This window comes from Colossoma macropomum, unplaced genomic scaffold, assembly GCF_904425465.1.
Source record: "Colossoma macropomum unplaced genomic scaffold, Colossoma_macropomum, whole genome shotgun sequence".
Classification (NCBI taxonomy): Eukaryota; Metazoa; Chordata; class Actinopteri; order Characiformes; family Serrasalmidae; genus Colossoma; species Colossoma macropomum.
The window spans coordinates 50,227,872-50,250,435 of NW_023494792.1; the positions used below are offsets into that span (position 1 = coordinate 50,227,872).

General features: G+C 38.2%; 1 protein-coding gene across 2 annotated transcripts in view; it reads right to left on the reverse strand.

Moving 5' to 3' along the window:
• The window catches only part of dock4b (dedicator of cytokinesis 4b), a 164,103-nt gene that overhangs the window by 56,156 nt on the left and 85,383 nt on the right, over positions 1-22,564 (reverse strand). For both annotated transcript variants that reach the window (XM_036577481.1, XM_036577483.1), the window contains 8 exons: positions 21,236-21,361; positions 16,249-16,373; positions 15,185-15,347; positions 12,899-13,005; positions 8,321-8,474; positions 5,991-6,088; positions 4,832-4,915; positions 4,273-4,373 (listed from right to left, as the gene is read on the reverse strand). In XM_036577481.1, the coding sequence (XP_036433374.1) occupies positions 4,273-4,373; positions 4,832-4,915; positions 5,991-6,088; positions 8,321-8,474; positions 12,899-13,005; positions 15,185-15,347; positions 16,249-16,373; positions 21,236-21,361 (958 nt within the window). The remainder of the gene's footprint in view (positions 1-4,272; positions 4,374-4,831; positions 4,916-5,990; positions 6,089-8,320; positions 8,475-12,898; positions 13,006-15,184; positions 15,348-16,248; positions 16,374-21,235; positions 21,362-22,564) is intronic.

Genomic DNA, 22,564 nt, shown 5'->3' on the forward strand with positions numbered 1-22,564 from the left:
AGAGACACGGGGGAGTAAAATAGATAGAACTGGTTTCCCTGCCTGGCCTAGAGAGAGAAAATGGAAATGATTTCACTCAAAAGAGCAATCAGATTAAAACTGCTCTGCATTGCATCCTGTGAGAAAAAGAGAGGGTGTATGTGTGTGTGTGTGTGTGTGTGTATGTGTTAATTTGTTGTATAAGGTAAGCAGTAAGAGTGCAAGAGGGCACATGAGCCCCAGCATGACCCTGCTAAATTTATAAAAAGCTGGTGCACAGTGTCAGTGAAGTTTTTATTTATTTTTTTTATTTTTATTTTTTTATGCAGTGCTGGGAAGCTGAGGTGAGTGAAAGGCAGTCATTCACACAGGCCAGGAGGGGGCATTGTTACTTACACTAGGTGAGGAAACATGCCTGGCAGAAAAAGTGTGAGCGCATGTGCGTGAGTGTGTTTGTTTTATCTTTTTTCTTTGTGGGGGAACCACAAAAAACGTCATTAACCAACAAACCTACACATTTTATTTTTAAAACTGAAAGGACAAAACTATTTCCTTTTTGGTAAAGGTTCAAAGTAGACTTTTCTTGGTCTATGACATTATTCCCGGCAAATTTATTTTCTAGTCTCGAGCGAGTCCAACTACCATTTAAATATAACTTTCTTTCTTTTAGCAATGCGTTTGCGTAGCCAGATACAGCTGTAACTACTGAGGAAGCTAAATCAGACATTTACTCAAACAATAGTCCTGTTCCACAAACGGGTTTTTACTGAATTTGACGGCCAGGCATTATTATGATGTTTAGTCTACTGTTTTGCTAACCTGCTGTTGCTAAATGTTCTCAAAGGTGCACACTTGCATCTAAAGTCCTGCAGGTAAAGGGGTTTTCTGTATAAACTGTATTGTACTGTATTATATTGCACTGTTAAAAACAAAAGGCAGATGATCCTAGCAAGTAAAAGGACAGCAAGGGGTCACTGATGTCAGATGGGTAGTATTATTGATTAAAATAGTTCAGTTTAAAGGCTTTAGTTTGACTTTAATTTCTGTCAGATGAAGAATCAGAAGATATATATTTGATACCAAAACTGATAAACAAGGATTATTTAAAACAGCCAAGTAAATTAATTGACTTAAGCCATCAAACAAAAACAGATTGGCTGGTATTTTTAATCACATTTTTATGATATTTCATAATATAGACATTGGTTGGACTCAGAATGGGCCTTGGTTGCATCATTTAGACTGAGCATTAGTTGCATTAATTCAGAGCAGGCACTAGTTGGATTCTTTGACAGCAGCCATTGGGTGGATTCATTCAGAGCAGGTACTGGTTGGATTTATTTAGAGCAGGCATTGGTTTCATTCATGGTTGTATTCATTCAGAGCAGGTGTTAAATGCAAATAAACTTTCAGTCCGTAATGCATTTGTGTTTATAACTAAAAAAGGAGGTATTTTATTTTGATTTGAATTTGATGGAGATATTTTGTTCATACAGTTTTGTTTTGTGGAAAGAAAATTCTTCTTTTATATTTGTCCAGTAATTTGGATGGGAAGGAGACATTGAGCAATTAAGGCTTGGTCTAGTAGAGGACTTTTAGCCAGATCTGCTCTCATTTGGACTTAGTCTTGACTAAGCCCCTAACTCAGCCCCTGTTAGACTCGGTCTTGACTCTGTCTCAACTAGTTATGGTCTTCTACTTGTCCTGGACTCTTTTAAGGTAAGGGTTACATACATAGTAAGTGACGTTAATATTACATATAAGTAATTCCATATATATACCTTATGACTATTGACAACAAGTTTTTTATTTTTCAGGATATATTTCTGAGGGCATTTCTCCACTGTGCAGGTCTGAAAGAATGTGTAGAGGTCAAGAAGCTGCTACTGAGAAGAGGAAACTAACAAAAAAAGAAGAAATGCAAATGAAACAAAGACGCTGTAGGCATCCTCAGAAGAATTAACTGACCACTGGACTTAGAATGAGTCCAGACATCATTCTAAAAATGAACTTCTGAGAACAGTGGAACCCGTATGAAAGGCGAAGTTTGGACACATTATATTTAGTTAAAGAAGCTTCTGTGAAATTTTCTACCACATATGTTTTCTGCTATTTTCCTAATTTTGAAAAATTAACAACAAAATTGTTTTATAAAATAAATGAAGGAGGCTCTCTTTTTAAATAAATGAAAGGGAGTCTCTTTTTTTGCATACTAACATAGGTACACCCATATATATAATATATATGGGACATATTATTATTACGTATAGGCACTTATACCACTCAGTGCTGCTTGAAAATGTGTGAACAATTTAATATTATGTGAATTTCTGCAATAAGTGTGACCTAAAATAAGATCAGATCTTCTTTTAAGTCATAACAATAACTAAAGAGAACCCAATAAAGCAAATAACACAAACAATTGTATGGTTTTTCATTCGTTTATCGAACAAAGTGATACAACGTTATGTATTTTGGTTGGCAAAAGTATGTGAAACTGTAGAATGATCAGTTTGGTATAGGTGATAATTAGTGTCAGGAGATTCAATCAACTGAATGACAAGCAGGTGTGAGTATGGCTGACCATAACTATTTAAAAAACATCAACCATCAACCATCTTCACTGTCAAAGTCTGGCCTTTGCCACACACATTCATTAGCGCACGCAATGTCTCAGTCAAATGAGATGTCTAAGGACCTCCAAAAAAAATAATAAAATTGTCAATGCTCATTAGGCTGGAAGAGGTTCCAAGACTATATTTGAACTGTTCCACTGTTACGCAGACAGTGTACAAATAGAGGAAATACAACTCCATTGTCACCCCTCCCAGAAGTGGTCACCCCAAAAAAAAAAAAAGACTCCAAGAATTAGGCACAGAATATTCTGGGAGATCAAAAAGAACATCTAAGAATCTGCAGGCCTCACTTACATTGGCTAATGTCAGTGTTTTTTGAGTCCACCATCACACAAACACTGAACAAGAATAGTATGTATAGATTACAGAATGGAGATACTCAAAACTCTCCAGGAGGAAAACTGCTCCCTGTTCAAAGTTTCCTAAAGACCACAACAGCATCATAACTCCTGATCTCTGATCAGTGGTGAGGCTAAGTTTGAAGTGTCTGAACAGTGAATGAGAGTTGAGGAAGGCAGCTATTGTGGTAAATGAAAAGAGAGGATTTGTTTTAAAACACAAATTGAAATTAGGGGATTGAAACAAGACTTAACCCTATACAGAGCTTACAGTATTTTTGCACCTGTCACACACCCGTCCGGCCTTGACTCACACAGGGACTCCGTTTCCTAGAATCCATTTCGACCACATGACTTCCCAACCCCAGCGCTCAACCTATCATTGTTCAAACTCTGCTGAGTATTGATCTGATTCACCTGTGTGACTTGTCATATGACTTCTTAGTTTAGTATTTAAGCCTTTAGCATAGGATATTTGTGAGGTATTGCTTCTCTGGTAGAGCTACTGAGCGGTTCTCCTGTGTCTTTTTCCGACTGCCTTTATTGTGTTTTGGGCTATTTACTGGATTCCTGGTTTTTGCCTCTTGTCTTTGCCCCTCTGGTTATGTTTGCCCTTTTGTATCTGTTTGCTGTTTTGGATTTGACCCACACGTTTGCTGACTATAATTCTTGACAATCCCTTTGATATTAAAGCCTCATCCTTTGGATTTTACTGCAAGCGTCTGACCCTTTATGTCACGTTACAGCACCTATGAAGAGATTCAGCATAAAGCTGTCCACTTTTTTCTGTGTTTTCTGTGCTCCTACACAGCTGAAGTTGAACTATCACTGCACAAATTACTTAGAACATACATGTATAATCCTGATATCGTATAACAGTTGTGCTTGTGTGTGTGTATGGGTGTCTCATAGGCCAGGATCTTGTGAGAGAAATCATGTGTTTGTGTTTGAGATCCTGTTGGGATCTGTTGTGTGTGTCAACCCTGTGTGTGAGCAGAGGAAACAGAACAAAGCGTCACACTGAGGCTCAGGCATGTGGTATAAGTCTGGGAACAAACTGTCCCTGTAACAGTCCTCCTGCAGGCAGGGGATGCTGTGCAGGTGATAAATTTACACTTCACTGAACGGTCAAGCTGTTCCAATGCCACTGCCTCTCAGCACGGTCATCTTCAAACTTTTCAACTGTTTTTCAGGGACATTGTGTGTAGGCTGAATGAATGGACGGTGGTCGCAAGTCTGATGAATGAAGATACCAGATTGCAGACACCAACATAAAGAAAACAAATGATTCTCAGTCAAAAGAAGACATTTTTATTTACCTGTATGACAAAGCGCCTGCAAAGTGACTCTCAATGTAGGTGTCCATGACTGGTTTAAAGTGCTGAAATTTGCTGTCCTGGAGCAAGTTTATAATGTGCACCTGTGGGCAAGAACGAGAACTGGTTTTCACTACAAACAAAACTATAGCTAACAAGTTTCGAGATTACTGTGGGTTTTCAAAATAACTGCTGAGTGTTGCAATGTGCATGTAGTCTAATTTTAATCCAGTGAGGCAATGACAGTAAAACAAAATGTAAAAAAAAATGGACCAGAAGAACTAGATTTATCAAACCATGGGAAGTAAGAAAGTTGATCTAGAATATTTTTTCCAAATACGTTTTGAGCAAAGAATGAAAGACGTAAGATGTAATCAGCACTATTACCATGAGAAGATATATATAACTCAAACATATGTGGTTTGAACTTCACATCAAAAGACTAGATTTAGCAAACAATACAGAGCAAAAACGTTAATCTAGATCAGATTTTTCCATTCCATTTTTAAACTTAGGTATGAAGGAAATTAAATACAAACAAAAAAACATGGTTAGAACTTACAAGACAATCAAACACTTTGAGGCCATATCTCTGTGGGCTTTCGTCTAAGATGCCAAAGAGCGTGTCCAGTGTATCCTGTAAGAACTGGGAGAAGATGTTTAATTTCACTTAGTAAACTGAAGCACATACAGCACTGTGCAAAAGTCTTAGAGAACCAAGAACATACTTCAATGCTGTTGAAATGTAACTCATTTGTTTGCTAAAGGCCAAACCAGAGTATTTTTGTGACACTGTATCTTTTTCATTTGGCTTGGCTGGTTTTACACTGCCATGGCTAAAGTGCACCAAAACACATATGTGAGTGCTTGTTTATGACACATACGCTCTGTTACTCTCACATTTGCCCACCATTTCAGACAAAAAACTCCAGTTCGGCAAAAAACTAGACACTTAATGTCTACGTGTATCACAGTCAAAGCAATAATAATAAACCTTCTATTTGCTTCTTTATCGTTGGTTTGTCAATCTGAATGTAACCAATCAGGTCACTGACGCATCAAGGCATTGCTTCACTATTATTTTATTGCTTGTTTCCGCTATTTTCAGCAGCTTGTTCTGCAACAGCGATATGTGCATCTGTCAGGAGTCAGATGTTAAAACAGGCAGATTATGCTCCCGAGTGGCGCAACCATCTTAGCATTAGCCCTATCATCAGGACACCCTTGGCTGTCCAAGAGAGCACAACTGAGCTCGCTCTCTGGGTGGGTACGATGGCCCCCCTCCCAGTTCAAAAAACATGCGGTGACGCTTCACAGGTCTCGGAGGACACCTGTGCTAGCCTTCACCCTCCTAGCGCTGGGGGTATTGTGTGCTTGGGGGAGTCCTAACTAGTGGGTGGAATTGGATACAACTAAACTGAGGAGACAGTTTGGGGGAAAAAAAACAGGTAGATTATGCAGACACGATTTTTAGCTGAAGCAGGTATTCGATGGTAACTTTAAACACTGGGCTTCCTTGTAGAGATGTTTTGGAAACGGTAAAGCTACGCAAATCACAATGTACTTACTTTTAGTTTCTTTCTGCTAGGATTCATAGGTTTACATATCATTTTATCAGATGGACTAAGACTTTTACACAATAATGTATGTAAAAAGTAAACAGACTAATTAAAAAGGAGAGATTATAAGCCGATGGACAAACTGGGTGCAGTGTATTCTACCTTGACTATCTCAGAGCCATCGATCTCTTTCAGTTTGCTCAAGCTGTCACTGATCCTCTCTGGGTGCGCTCTCCACTTCAGCAAGTCCAGCATATCACCTGCAGAGAGCAACAAGTGCAATAAGGTTAATAAGCAGAATCCTACTGTGCATATGTCTGAAGTAGCCTACATTATTTCTTCATATAGCAGTGTTAGTCCAGTTTCTGGTCATAAAACATCTTGAGTGAAAAAACCTGTAGTATTTCATATGTAATTAGTAAAAAAAAAACTAGTCATACTATCAGACTCCTGTCACAGTGTGTGATATTGTTCAGTACTGATCATTTCAACAGCAATTTTACAGTTTTCTGATCCTTACACAGAGTGCTAGTTTATTAGGTATATCTAACTTGTAACTACACTAACTGGCCATTTTATCAGAAACACCCTCCATATTGGCGCACTTTGCACAGGCTGCAGGCAACCTCGCTATAATGTCTTTTAAGACTTTTAGTGCTACTTCACACAGTTCAACAGCAGGTAATGTTAGCTTCATGCACACTGCTGAACAGTGTGAGTCACCTCATGTTACGCAATGTCTGTGTGAAGTGATATGAAGTCAAATGATACCTGTCTTTCCTAAATATTTGTCCATTTGTCTTCACTAACTGCTCAAATTTGGTTTCAACATCTTATCTCAAATATGTGTCAGGCTTAGGTTGGGCAAGTTTTTCTCCTTACTTTATTCTTCCTCTTTAATTTATTTACTTTAAATCATTTTTCTGATCTGGCATGCCGGAGCCACCCACTTGTGAATTTAGCTCCAATGTCCACAAGGCCCACACTGGTGAGAAAATGGATGGACATGAAATAAAACAGATAATCTACTCACAAGGGTACAGCTGAGTGTAACCAAAAGGATGTTTATATTGAATTTACTTGGCAAAAAAATTATTTATATTACATGTTCAATTAGGGATGTTTTTTTCTTACCAATTTTGTGACTGCACTTTAAACTGTGATTAAGATCCAGAAGCATGTTTTTTATCAAATTTTTCTGGGGCTGAGGTTTGAACGCTAAATATAGTGTGTCATGCTGCCAATTAGTTAGTGGCTGTGTTTGTCATGTACATAGCAAACAGGTGTTTAATTTCTTCTGTCTGGTATCACTACAGACAGTTCACAAGCTCCATGTTATTGAGTTAAATGTTACTGAGTTCAATGATAACAATGTTGATAATGTAGCCTGTAAATAAAATGGCAGCTCTGGTGTTTTAAAAATTCCTTTAAAATGTGGATTTGATACAGAAATAATTAAGCTTTTAGCCTTGTGTTCAATATGTTACATGTAATATGATGTATTAATACATTGCAATATGTTTTCTTTATTTAAAGAAATCAAGTTTTATGATGAAGGCTAACATCCTGCCACATCAACACTGCACAGAACAGTGTAATCTGGAAAATGTATTCAGACTAAACGTATGGTGTTATTGTTCAAAAGCACTGCTCGATGAATAAATTCATTCATAAATTCATCATTTTGTATTTTATATATGTGGGTAATGATCAGCAGGTTCCAGTCAGTTTTATGCAGGTCAGTTTTGGAATCAAAACAGGTTTGGACAAATTTTTTCATGCTCAGGTTGGGTTCAGACTCAAATCTTGGTGCTGAAGATCGATCCAGGCCAGGCCTTGACAGAAAATTCTGTGTTCAGATTCAGACCAAAATTTCATGCCTTATAAAAGCTCTACTTCATCATAAAAACTGTGCAATTTCAAATTTACTTATAAGAGTCTTTAATTTGTAAAATTACCTTTAAAGGAGCTGCAGACACCCTGTTTGTATGTACGGAACTGCTGTGCTTTTTTGTGTACGCTTACCTATTTGGACACCTCTGTTGTTGGTACATGTTGTATGTGTACGGATAGAGACAATAGCTTAACTTCTCACATGCACAATTTGTTTTAGTCATCCAGTAGCTGTTCATTAGTGGCCAGTTTCTGACCACAGGAAATCAGTTGGAAGGATATTTTTGAGTGGTGAGATATTCCAACTTAGCAACAAGGTATGTAAAAACACCCATACCAGCGATACACTCCTACGAGTCCAACACACACTACCATGATGTAACACTGATGCACTGGAAAGACCATTTCTATTAATGTATTGGTAGAGATGGGCTGATAAACTGTGCAGCACAAAAGGGCTACGGTAAATCTACAAAGTGTACCTACATGGTAGATGTTTCTGATTTGGCATAGCCAAAGAGTGTAGACACAAGGTAGATACACCTAATAGACTCGCACGCACACACATCACACAGAGAGACACAAGGCAAGGAGTGTACCGTTCTGAGTGAGTTTGGTAGAGCAGAGGAAGGAGGTGATCCAGAATGACTCCTTGGTGCCTTTCACAGCTTGGTTGTTGCCTGGTAGGTTGGCTTTGGAGAAGGGCAGTTTGAGGTAGCGAGCACAGTCCTGAAGGTTAGCATTCTCCTCACACTGGAAAACACACAACTGAGACATCAGCATTTCAGTGCAGCAACAGTACACAGAACACTCTTCTTCAGTTATCATTTGTTCTGTCTCTGAATGTTCTATAGCAGTGATTTCCAAAACAAGCAGTTAGTAGGGAAAGATATAAAGGAAAAAAAAAATTACAAAATAAAAAGTACTGCCTGATACAAAAAAAAACAAAACACCAAGTGTCATTGATGCGAAGCACAAAAGCTATTTCAATGCTAACAGCGCCCCCCGTGGAGAATATTCAGCCTGCTAAAAATGAGTGAGTGAGTTATAAGCCAGGTCCATGAGGTGCTTTGCGTCTAAATGCTCAATTCTGATTAGGAACAAAACAAGACACTAAATATAAATATCACAATATCACTATGATGATGCATAATTGTATTTTAGTTGAAAAAACAAATACTGCAATACTCAGTTTAATAATATTATTAAAAGATCATTAATGAGCAATTCAATATCAATTATTGAACACATTTAGGACCATACTGGTGGTTTGGTTTGGTGTGGATGAGGAGGTACTTGAGCCTTATTGAAAGAGCTGTGGGGCTACATAAGTTAGGAAACACTGTTCTGTAGCTTCCCAGTGTCAATTGATTTCTGTGTTTTTGTTCTTCTTTAAGACTTTTAGCTCAAGTTAATTGAAAAGCTGATTTCTTTTGTGAATAAACAAAAGACCACTGCACCATGCAGGCAACACCTCATTATCTACAGGCTATTAGTAAAACAAAGACACAAAATGTGGTCAGCAGTTTTAAAACCTCCTCTGCAAATGCTAACAACTCACTTTATTTCAAACCATTTGTCTTGATAAAACAAAATATGACATCTGCTAGCAAAAAACATGCTCACAATCATGCATCACAGGCCTGCATCATGTGCACGCAAAAGTTAATAGTGCAGCACTGAATAAAGTGGTTTCTGTGCCAGAACAATGCCAGGACAATCTTCCCTGAGCAAGAAGCATGATATGGAATGTTTTCTCAAGGAACCAAGGCCCATGATACCGGAGGTAAATTGCAGTTGTTGATAAAGTGTTATGAAAATACAGCAGACCGCTGAGAGTAACTGGAAAAAAAAAAGATGCAAAATAATACAAACGGATTACAACACTACAAGCCCAAAATAAGCAGATACTTTTACTATATTTCTACATTTTCTTAAATTTTAATGGCACCACAGATGGCTCAGTCCTGACAGGAATTCACACACTGATGTATAATTAGGACATTTATTTTGCCGAAGAAAAGTAATATACAATTTCCTCAAATTATGGTGATATTAGGGGCCTCTGAGTGGCACAAAATCGTTGGGAGATTATGGGTTTGATCTCCGTGAATGTAACAGCCGTGCGTGACGGGGAGTCCAAAACAGCATTAATTGGCCTCGTTCTCTCTGGATGACCCTTCCTTTACCCCCCATCACTCAAAGCGATGCTAGCCAATGCGGGCATCTGTTAGCTGACGTAACAGAACTGGCAGTTAGGGGCAGATGCACTAAAAGAGGTGCTAATTACCAACAATTTAGTGGGTTATCTAGGAAGAACTTCCGTGCAAATGAACACAGCGCAACTTCGTAATTAACATATGACCAGCACAATATAAGCGAGTGTTTGGCTCAAATGCAAACTGAGTCATTAAGCAGGAACAAAATTATGACTTAGTAAGTCAGAATAATTAAAAAAAAAGTGCTTACTTTTTAACAAGGTATGTGTTTACTTTAACAAGACCTCATTTTAGCACAATACATTATAAATTGGAGAAAACGATTATCTTTTACCTTCTGCTTTGAAATACAGGTTTATTTTTGGCTGGAGGGGATAAGCTGAACTGTGTGAGAGAAGTGACTGACCTTCTGATTTTATGGGTGTTAAGTATTGTTGTGCCTATTTTAGTAAACAATTATAGTCACTTCTTAATGCCAAAAAGGAGCTTGTGATGCCACAAAATGTTAGTAAATCCGTGGTGTTCTTTCTTGAGTACACTGAGCTGCCCAATCACAATGCATTAGTGGCAGTTGGAAAAGATGCAGTGGTGCTTCACAGTGTCTCAGAAAAAGCATGTGCTAGCCTATGCCCTCTCAACTTGATAGCATCTTTATGGGGAAGACTAGCTAGCGGGCAAGTAGGAATTAGCCATGACCAAACTACAAAATAGCATATATAATAATATAATATAATAGCAAAATAGGATCAAAAATGATCATGAAATAGATTTTTTTGTCTGTATCACACAGTTTTAGTCTGTGCTGCGTTCACAAATACTGGTGGCTAAGGTTAGTAGACTGCCCTATTTCAGTGCGAGTAAATAGGCCAAGTAAATACTGTTACGTTTTCATGTGCATGTATGCTAAGCCTTTCCACTGACTACCACACTGAAGCTCAAGCTTACGATAAAAAAAATGATGGTTTGTGCATGGTATGTATTTTATTCACAGAAAGCCCAAATACCTAAATAATAAGAGGATGTGGTCAAAACTAGGAATGACAGATGTGCCATCATTTAGAGGAACTGAGAGTGTTGTTTCTTTCATTTCTTTGATGCACTAAAATGATGTTGCGGTTTATTCAGTGGTTGATGTTTCACAGAACTGATTGCAGAATGTTCGGTCCTGAAATGAGAGCCCTTTAATGAGGTGGCTCCAATGAATACTTGTGGCGTGTGATCAAACACGGCCACAGCGGAAGCCTGAGGACAACTCGCAACGGAACAGTGCGCTCATGTTTGTGCGTGTCTTTCAGGCTCTGGTTAATTCAGTCTGTTAATCCAAAATCATTTTCCAGTCTTCAATTACTGAGTGCTACACCCAAAGTGGGACATACATAGCTTTTAAAACTGAGCATGTCTCTGGGATACTTCTTAAGCTAAAATGATGTAGTTATTTGCTTGTGCACGTTAGCATAAAAACAACGTCTGAATATGATATTTCATTGTCTGCTAGTATAACATACATGAAAAAAATAAAGGACATGAGAATCATTGGAATGAGATTTACTATACATAATGGTTGAACAATATACACTATATGTTAATAATTTTTGTGATAATGGTCTTTGTGATACTGATATCGAGAAGGCTATGACTTGTGAATAAAGTCTCTAATAAATTTAAAGCTGCAACAACAAATTGATATAAATAACATCAGTAATAAGAAAATAGTTGATAATGAATCTTGTTATTTGTTAGTTTGACAATGCTTACACTCCCATTCCAAGCGATGCTTACACATCACTTCATTAACATATTCCATATCAAACACATGCAAACATCATTTTAACATCATTTAAAAACATGATTTCCGGTAAACTATGTAAAATCAAGCTCACCAGGCACGGCTGCACGACTGTATCATGTGAGTATCTTAACAAACTGCATCCATGGCAAAAACTCAGCGTGGTGAGTAAAAGATAGTCATTATGAAGTTTATCAGCTAACTTTGTTTAAATTTAGTAAACAGAACAATAAACTACTTTGTCTGAAAGGATGAGTTACATTTTGTGCTGTTCCGTTACCATGGTTACGTACTGAAAACGTATTTCAGTCCTCTGCTATTTGGCCTCCTGATCACTGAACAGCATTTTAGGCCACTGAAAACTTGCTGAGGTTTTTTAAACGTTTTCTTCTTTGATGACCAGGCAGTAATATCAGGTATAATCACGTTATGATAGTAACCACCAAGTTGCTAATCAGTTTAGTTTTGTTTTAGAACTAACATGCTGTCACAACAATACTTGGACTGCCATATAAGCAGTTGAAGTGGTTGGTACAGTGTAGTGGGTAATACCACAGCCCTCTGCACAGCAGACTGGGATTTGATTCTCTCCTCGGGCAAGAATGCCATGCCACACCAATAAGAGTCCCGGGGAAAAAACTCCTAATGCTGCTTTAGCCTACAACTGTAACATTATTAAACTGTAAGTTGCTCTGGATAGGAGTGTCTGACAACTGAATGAATGTATAATTGTTTATCCGTTGTCCATTCATTTTTTCTGCACTATTGCTCCACACCGATCTAAAACAGCATTTTCAAGAGTAATGCAGAAAATCTGTCGTTATGCATTTCATAAAAGCCCTTCTCATCTTTTTGCAAATATGTAGAAGATATGGTAGTTTTTTAAAGGTGGAAATAGCATCGTGCAAAAGGAAGAACGATTCTTGTATGTTTCATTTTCTTAAATGAAACACTGTGTATAAAGTGTAAATATTTAGTGTTAATTATTGACAAAATAATGCAGCCCCATCTTCAACCATGTCACATTACTGATTCACTAATGAGTTTTTAATATATTGCACTGTGTATTAAAATATGTAGCAATATAACTGCAATAATATTTTGCCTATTATTGTGCAGCCCAACTGCACATATTAGGAATACTATGAATGTGAGACACTGACAGAAAGTACCTTATGGACAATAAGCTCGTGGGTGCCATCAGGCAGGGTCCGCCCATCTTCCTGCATCAGGGGAACGAAGGAGAAGCCGAACAGCTTCTTCTCCCCTTTGTCTTTCGCTGGAAAACACGCACAAATCACATTATATTACTATGATGTCAATAACTTTGACATCATTCTCCTCCTGCACTGCATGTTTAATACCACGTGTAAGCTTTGTATTAGAAACTTCATGATATATTGCTTCTGTTGCTTTAAAAAGTGAAAACACTGATTTGCTGGACAATTGTGAACTGCCAATACTGTTGTGTATACAATTGAAACAGTGACTGAACAGTGAAAATGCAGGAGTGGAACCCTAAGTGTTTGATGTTATGTGTGTCTACCTTAGTGCCTTTACATACTATGAAAAGGCCAATGACAGCAAGAATAGAAATACAATATTGAGCCTGATAAAATACTTCTTTGAAATTTAGTCATATCTAAATTCAGTTACACTACATTAGGGCTGAATCATTTGGGGAAAACATCTAATTGCAATTTTTTTGACCAATACTGTAATGTGATTATTTTCTATAAATTAAGCTCCAAGGTTGTTTTTTTTCCCCCAAAACTACCAACATATCCATTTTCTAGGTCTGAGGCTTGAACTCTGAGGGTAGCATGCCAGATTCCTCACTTAAAACTTAAAACAACTTTCAGTACTGTAGGATATCATTACGTTGGCTTGACAAACACCTTAGCAACCACCTGGGCCGCCACAGCAATGGCCTAACAACACCTTAGCAGCCACCTGGGATCGCACAGTAATGGCCTAGCAACACCTTAGCAACTATGTGCGATTCCAACAGCTTTGTCAAGCTAACTTAAAAGTTTGTTCATTAACTTTCCCCTTATAGTTAAAAGTACAGCTCTTGGCATTTAAAAAAAGCAATCCTTCAAATTGCAATTTCCATATAATCTATATAAATGATTAAACGTTCAGCCCTAAACTTCTGTCTAAAAGTTCATATACACCTGCTCATCCAACATTCTTGTGAAATCAACTGTATTAAAAGGGGATTTGTCCTTCTTCTACTCTCCTGAGGGGGCTTTACAATTGAGGTTGGAACATTGCTGTGAGGATTTGATTGCATTCAGATACAAGAACATTAGTAAGGTCAGGTGCTGATGCTGGATAGTTCTGGATCACAAAATCCACTCCAACTCCTCTCATAGGGATTCGATGGAGCTTCATCACTCTAAAGAACATAGTTCCACTTCTCCACAGCCCAGAGCTTTGGTGTTTATACTGAGGCTTGGCATGGGGCATGGTGACCTTAGGCTCACGTCCAGATCATCCCATTCTATTGGCAGGTTTTCAATGGACATTATATGCTCTTTGTAAGCAACAGAACATTTGTGTCAACAAAAAATAGCTTGAAGTAGCTGAATTCACTAATTAGAAAAGGGGTCTGGGTACTATTTGTTGTGTTTGTCTGAGATCTAGACTAAGATTACAGGCTTTCCTTTTAGCTTCATCATTAATCCATGCCCAAATTAAGGGCCTACTAGAGACATACAGTCTCTGGAGAGCCTTGCTGTGGATCTTACACTGTCATTCATGTGAAGCAAATTGAATAATGTAATACAGGCATGCTTCCCTGTATGCCTTAGGGCTAGAGAGAAAGACAGTGCTTTCCTACAAAGAAATGGTCAAGTTGCTACAGATGAGCTTACTGATGAATGTTGAAGTGTGTGATGCACACAGGAATGCTATACTCATACACAGTACTGCACAAACTGAGAGACCACCCATTTCCACTCAAGAAGGCAACTAAAAGCCTCAAAAACTAAGTATAATACCATTTTTTCCCATATACAGTCTGTCTACCCTTCTCCTTCATCCTGTTCTTTTCAGGAGGTTGGTTTTCTGTTTTTCAAAGAAATATTTAACATTAAAATAAATAAATCTTGGTGTATTGTTTTTAATTGGTTATACTGCAGTACTAATGTATATGTTAATTTCTGCCATGCCCTGTCTGGACTAACGACCTGTCCAGGGTGTTTCCTGCCTTCTGCCCAATGAGCGGCTTAGAAAATGTGTGTGTGTTCTAGTACTACAATAAACAGAGTCTCCAGTCATGTCTGCTTAGTCAGTGTATTTTTAAAAATCATTCTGAATTGTACCAAAATAAGAATCAATAATCAATCCAGAAATCACAGTAAAAGCTGAGGTTTCATGTTTTCTAAAGAACCTTAACCTAATCATGTGTGAGAGATTTGCACTGTTAGTAAAACAGTGTCAGGCCTTCTTACTGGAGCAGTGGCGGAACTCGAAGCGGACGTGTGATCCGCGGAACATGTCCACTGGGATGGGTAGCTTGATCTGCTCGGTCCAGCGCGGGCTGTTGTTGTGGTACAGCACGAATGAGTGATACTCATCTGCACCTGGCTCGCCTGAACCCGCTGCTACATAGCCCTGTGGAGCAACACACACACATTTGCATGCACACACACATACACACACACAGAGTAAGCAGGTCAATGTGTGGCAGGCTGCCCATCAGCGCTTATGTTCAATTTGTCCGCACAAGCAGGAAAACCACAAGCCATCAACAGCTCCATCTGCGTGTGGTTTCACAAGTATGAGGCAGAACAAAATAAGCGCATCACGGTGGCTCAGATTAGCTGCACTGACACAGTGTAATATGATTTTAGCATTGTGTGCCTTCAGAAACAGCCCTGACTCAGAAGGCACTCACATTATCTTTTTACACTGGTACATTCTGTACCCACAAAATACAGTTTGGTGCCCTCACATTAGCTGGAGCAGTTCAGGTCACTGCCAGCCAAAAGCATGCCGTTACTCCTGTTAAGACTCATTACAGAATTAAAATGTTGACTGAACATTAGTGTTAAGTGATTTATCCATCCTCCATTTACAAATGCGTTGCACATGGCGTATAGCTCAGATTTTGTCAAGCTACAGACATTTGGACTAATTTATAACTTTCAGATCATTTGTTTTGTGTAAATGATAGACTGGGAGTAGTGTTTTTTGATGTGTAATCTAGATAACATTAGCATGGTGGCAAATTTTCTGTTGCCTAGTTTCACTTAACTACAACAAAGTAGTCCATCTCAGTGGTATTTCAAACATCAACATAATGTGGCAAAAAAATCAACATAATTTAGCAAATCGATACCAGGATCGCTACAATTTATCACAAGAAATTGTTCAAAGTTCAAAGAAATTTTTGCCAATGTTCAGTAAAACTTGTCCAACCACACAACAGTCGCTATAAAAGAAGGCCTTTGTGGGCAGAACACAGACAGATCAATCCTCAGTGGTTTAATAATAACCCAAGTAAGTTAATTACCCTGAGAATCTGTCCATCCACATCCAGTGCATATACAGTGATCTCCACATTTCTGGCCACAGTCTTCCCTCCCTTCTCAAACTCTCCTTTCTCCAGGGTGATGTACAGATCATTCCTCATCTCCCCTATGAGAAACCAGACAGTTCACAGTTATTACTGGATGCAAACGTTGCTGGAAGAATATGAAGGGAAAATTAAAAACAAACAGAAACGCATTTTCACACATTGTCACTTTCATAAAAAAAACTGTATATTTCCAAAATGGTAACTTTACGTAAGAAAGAAATAGACAATTGTTTCATTCTTCATTAATTTTTTAAATTAAATAAGGGCAGTAGATGTTTTTAAATCCACGTAAAAATAATATGAGGATGATATACATTAGAGATGTATTATATATAGATGTATAAATGTACTACTTGGAATTACCCAGCTTTCTGGCTTTCAAAATATGAATATTTGTTCAATAAAGACAGCACTGTACAGTGTGTAATGTGCACATATTTATTATTGTGGCTCACCTAAAGATCATATCACATTTTAGGACCCACTCAAGCAGGTTTAAGTGGGTTCACAAACCTTTTAGCACAACTGTAAGAGAATCTACATTCAGTGAGTTCTGTTAACCTCATAAAATCTATGCTTATTATTCCATTATTAATAAATAGTTACTACTTTGTAACTGCTGTAAATTATTTAGTATCTGCTGTGAAATACATAAGTTATTTAGTTCCGAGGGTCTGGACAGAACACAACTGCAGTTTAAAGCATTAGGCCTAAAGGGGAATTCCACCAATTCTTAAAAGAAATTTTGGATAATTCAGTCACTGAGATGTGTACATTCCTTTATAACAGTAGTGACAGGAACCAGGGGTAATGGTAAATATGTAACGTATATTGATAATGGTTAAAAAGTGGTACGTTTTATTTGTTTTCCAACACTTTGCATGTAGCATTCCACAATGAATGGATTTTAACCCCTTACCAAGCCATGTTTTACTACACACTTCAATAATAAAAGCTCCATTAGTTTGCACTGAAGTCCCTGTAGTTCATGAATAATAAGCCTTAGTATGTAATACGTCTGGAATGTTAAGGGGTTAAAAAATACCTTTCAGGCCAAAGCTTTCTCCATACCTTTGTAAAACAATGTATTAGGCATCAGGCAACATATTCATAACCTTTGAATGTAAGTTTTTAGCAATGTAGCTTTAAGACACATTAAAGAGGAATTTCTCAGATTTTTTAAAATTTCTGTATAATTCTTAAGATGTTAGGATGTAAACACAGTCATTCAAAATGTTCTGATGTGAAATGCTCCATTCTAGAGGAACCTTACTGATAGGACCCACACATCTGGAGAGTCTAAAACTTCTCTATAGCATAAAATTGCTATGAATACTTTGCCTGATGCCCAAGACATTGTTTTAAGTTTGTTCTGAAAGAACTGATTTTAGACAGTAAATATAATATCTATTTTGTGTTGGAGACATTGTAAGTCAGTAAGATTCTCTAAAGCAGAGCATTTCACATCAAACTGCTCTCAATGACTTTGTTTATATTTCAATAACGGAATTATGCAGAAAAAATAGATGAAATCCCCCTATGAGCTCTTCAGACTTCTGGTTTCTACCACTACTGCTGTGACTAAATCTGGCTTGGTAAGTTTGTCTAGAACAGAGCAATTCACATTAAACCACTGTGACTGATTTTGTCAAAGTCTTCACTATTTAATTATGCAGAAATTTTGAGAAATTGGTGGAGTTCCCCTTTAAAAGACAACATGTCAGAAATGTAACACTGACTACAGATTACAGTCAGGGTTTTTCACTGGGAGTGTAACAAACACATGAGTAATAAATGCTTTCAGGTCAGGCTCAGTGCAATTTCAGAGTAGCAAAACTATGACCAACTTCCACAGGCTGCTATTCTGTGTGTATTCTATCATACTCTGCAGTGAGGCATAGGATGCACCTGTTGACAGAACTTGGTGGAGCTCTTATAGGTCATTGTGGTTTGTGTGTGTGTGTGTGTGTGTCAGTACTTGGACCTACTCCTCATACTTCCTCAGTACACACACACTCATTTTTACAGACAGGAAGAGGGCCTCCGTTATCACACCTTCAACTGTTCTCATCACCCATCCACACCTAAACACAGACTGAAAATGCTGCACAAGCACTGTGTCTGCACAAAGAAACAAGGTGAAAGCATGAAAGCATGCTGCAGGTCTTTGAGCCCACTGCTACTAACCTACTGCACTTCAGCAACAGCATAAAAGATCAGTGAGCAGAGCTTTAATCTGGCCTGGAATTTTAGGCTGAACATGAATATTCATCTTTTTCATGTGACACCACTGAATGTGCTGTTTAATGTGAGAAAAGGGATACAGAAATGAGATGTTTTATTGTATTCCTGTATAAGCTTGGTGACATGACAATGTTTAATTGCTACACTAACATTAACGTTTACTGTGCAAAAGCTGTCTAACTTATCAAACTGATCAACACAATCAGCACACACGTTACCCTGAGGCTGGTCCACACAGTTCACTACCTAATCCACTTAATGCTACAAAATACATGTAATCCCACTACATGATTTTTTTTTATTCTGTTTCTAGATAACTTCACATCTCTCTTGCTCTCATATAGCATTTTTTCTTGCTTAAATCCATACAGCTCGCCTACGCAACAATGAAGCAGCAAAGTCAGCATCTTACTTTTCATAATGTTCAGGCTTGTTTTTCTCAAAAGACACTTAGAGGAGAACACAAACTAATTGCGTCATCAGATACACAGACGCTCTCGTTGTCTAGCCTCGCACTAAGTGAAGGGTGGGAGAAGCAGGGCCATCTAACCCACCCCAAGAGGGCAAAGCCTATTATGCTCTCTTAGAATCCTGGGCACAGGTGACTGAGGCATTGCTGCTGATGAAACTTGCTATCTCCATACGGTAGGATGAATGCTCAGGCCTCATGGGTCAAACAATTTGAGAAGTTACGTCAAAACCTGACTGAGCCTAACTGAACAGTCAGATCCTGTCTGGTTCAGACAAATAGCAGCAATATTCAATTGAAGAGAAGGCGTTTTTCTAGGTCTGCTGCTTTGAAATGCAGTAATTACAGGCCGGGCGGCTGCATGCATGGGTGGCCCAGACCGTTTCATACAGCATAGATTAAAGAGGCAGACTAGTAGAGGCAGCAGAGCACAGGGCAGTGTGCAACTGCCTTTTATAAATAGCTTTTGGAGAAGCAGACCAATGAGGCAACAGAGCATCTGCACAGGAGACGGCAGAAAACACTTCCGTTGCTTCGGCCAAGCAGATCAGGAACTGTGTGTGTGTACGCACACTTGGACTGAGTGTGTGTTCTCAGTTGGACATCTCAGTTTGACGTCTCTCACTGACTGAGGTTAGTCCTGTCTGAGCTACCCTGAGCTGCCTGAATTTACCGCCACACCAACCGTTGCTGGGGAAACAGACAAATCCTTACAGTAAAAACTGAATATGTTTCTAAGATGAGGGGCAGGCATTGGTTTCTGAGAAGGAATGGAAAAACAGCACATGCATACGCAAAACGCACAGACACACATATGAATGAGCAGCCTGACAAACACTTTCTGGAGGGACTCACTAAAAATACAGCAAGCAGACTGAGGGCACGCTTATTTCCAGTTGAGATACGATCATATGGAGAAACCCTGCAGCTCCAAAAAAAAACCAACAAAAAAAAATCTGAACTGGCTACATACAACCGTATGCAAACGCCCATAGTGAAATTCTGTTGATTTTCAATGTGAAAACAGGTTAACACATCCTCTGCAGGGAACCAAGTTGTGATATTTTTTGTCAATCACTGAGTCAGGAGCCGTGCGATGGACTGCCGACCTGTCCAGGGTGTTTCCTGCCTTCCACCTGATGACTGCTGGGTTAGGCTCCAGCTCCCCCCGCGACCCAGAAGGATAAGCGGCTTATAAAATGTGTGTGTGTGTCTCACATATATTAAAATATGGTGTGTGAGCACTGAGGCAAGTCACCTTGTATAGCCTGATTAAATAATTTAAAAGTCAAAGGTGTCAAGGAGGTTTTTTAAACCATTTCATACATCTTTACGTTTTAACGTCATGCGCACAGGCTCAAAAAGAAAATCCGACTCAGTGTTTAGGTCATAAGTCTATATTAAACTAATGAAGTTCTGATAGCAATAGTAGATAATTTAGTCACATCCTTAGAGGACACGTCTTTTACCCAATTTTGTTATTTAAATTTTCTTTCTGTACTCTTTCAATGCGCTCGCAAACATCAGATTCATCTGCTGAGGGAAGGGGTTTGAAGCATAACCGACACTACAAAATGTTTTTCCACACGTTGTGTACAATAACATATTTCCACCAGAGAGGTCTCCAACACATAGTGTAGCTTTAAATATGTCATTTTAGGGTATATATTTGCATTTGGCCCAATTTCTATTTATTTAGTTTAACATATTGGAAAAAATGAACATAACATATAAAATGAGCCATAACTTCTGCACCGGCCATAATTTATGCTTTTATCATCAGTATGCTAAATTCATTCTACATGTTATTTATGAGAACTGTGCATGTTAAATATGTGCTCTTTTCATAATTTCATTAGCTCAAGTTAATGTAGATGCAGTTTCAGAACTTTGTCTGCCTTGACAACACTGTGTTACAAATCTACAGCTCAGTATGTCCTGCCGACAAAAGTCATTTATTATTTGAAGACTATATGGGATTTGTTATACAATACTTTTATTGTAACCCCAATCAACCCTAACTTAATACAGTGAAAGTTCAAATGTGTCACCCAGTTGCACTTGTGTTACATCCACAATTCACAGGGTCTTGTGGGTGCAAACACAAATAAAGAGAGATTGTATTGTGCAATACAGAGTGTAGTGTACTGTAACGAGACAACTGTTATGACTGCATGTACCAAAACAGAAGACTTCAGCATTTCTCACCTGGCATGATGACATCAGAGAAGCCCAGTTTCCTGGTGATAGACACTCCTCGTGTGAAAATGGCCATGTACTCCCTCCGCAGCTGCTCAATGTCCCCATGGAGTAGCTGGAGAGCCACTGCAAGTCCTGGACAGACAATGAGTATATTATTACACACACATCCAACACCAAACCATACTGTTTTTAAAGGGCCCTCATCCTTCATTCTTTGTTTTTTTCCCTAATAAAGTTGTAGCGTCTCCAGTAACAACACTCCTTTCTTCCTCAATGCGAATGAGTATGATTAACTGCTGTAAACTGAATGTGCAGTCAAATGTAAATGTGCTCATGGATGTGACATCACAACTGTGCTCTAATCAGGTTGTTTTTGCAGCTTAGTATCCATACATAGACCTTTCGGACTGGGGAGTTAAAAGTAAGTTTGGAAACTTTAACAATATCTACATAGCATATCAAACTCTAAAAAACTGCCAAAATTAGAGCTCTAATAAATTATTCAAATTTCCTCTGTATGTTCAGTTTTATAAGGTTCTTAACCTTTAAAATCCCAGGCTTGTTACATACTAAGACTTATTATTCAGTAACTACAGGGACTTCACTGCAAACTGGTTGAGCTATTCTTAGGTTATAGAAGTATATAGTAAGCCTGGCCTGTTAAGGGGTTAAACTCCAGTCCTAGCTGGAAGAAATACTGCACAGAGCAGCTTTTTCACAATCAAGAACACTTGATTCTACTCAGCTTTTACAAACCAAGCTGTATAAGATGTGTTTTTAAGCTATAGCCCTACTATACCTATAAAGAATCAGAATTTGAGAATGGCACATTAACAAATCCCAGAGGAAATAAATATGCTAAATAAGATCTCCTCTTATTTCAAATACTTAAGAAACAACCTTGGGTTTTCTCACTTTGATCAAAATGTTTTCTCACAGATGGCTTAAGTATTTTGTGTCTGAGGCATCTCACCTCAGTCTTAGCTGAAAAAAAAATCTTTAAGAAAAGTGTGATCTCATTATTTTCTTATACACAGTTAAATGCAAAAGTTTGGGTGCCCTGGTCAAATACTGTTTTGTTGATTTTCTAAGTGAAAATAAGTTAACACATCCTCCACAGAGAACACACATCTGCACATTTAAAAGCACAACTACTGTTTAGTTGCTGAATTTGGCATACTGGGGGGGGGGGCAGGGACTGTAGAAAAGTTATGGCACATTTTGTATTATAGGTTTTATTTTTTCCAATATGTAAACATAAATTGTGCACTAAAAATGCCATATTTAAGTTTGTTCCCTGCAAAGGATGTTAACAAAACATGTCATTTGACCGAA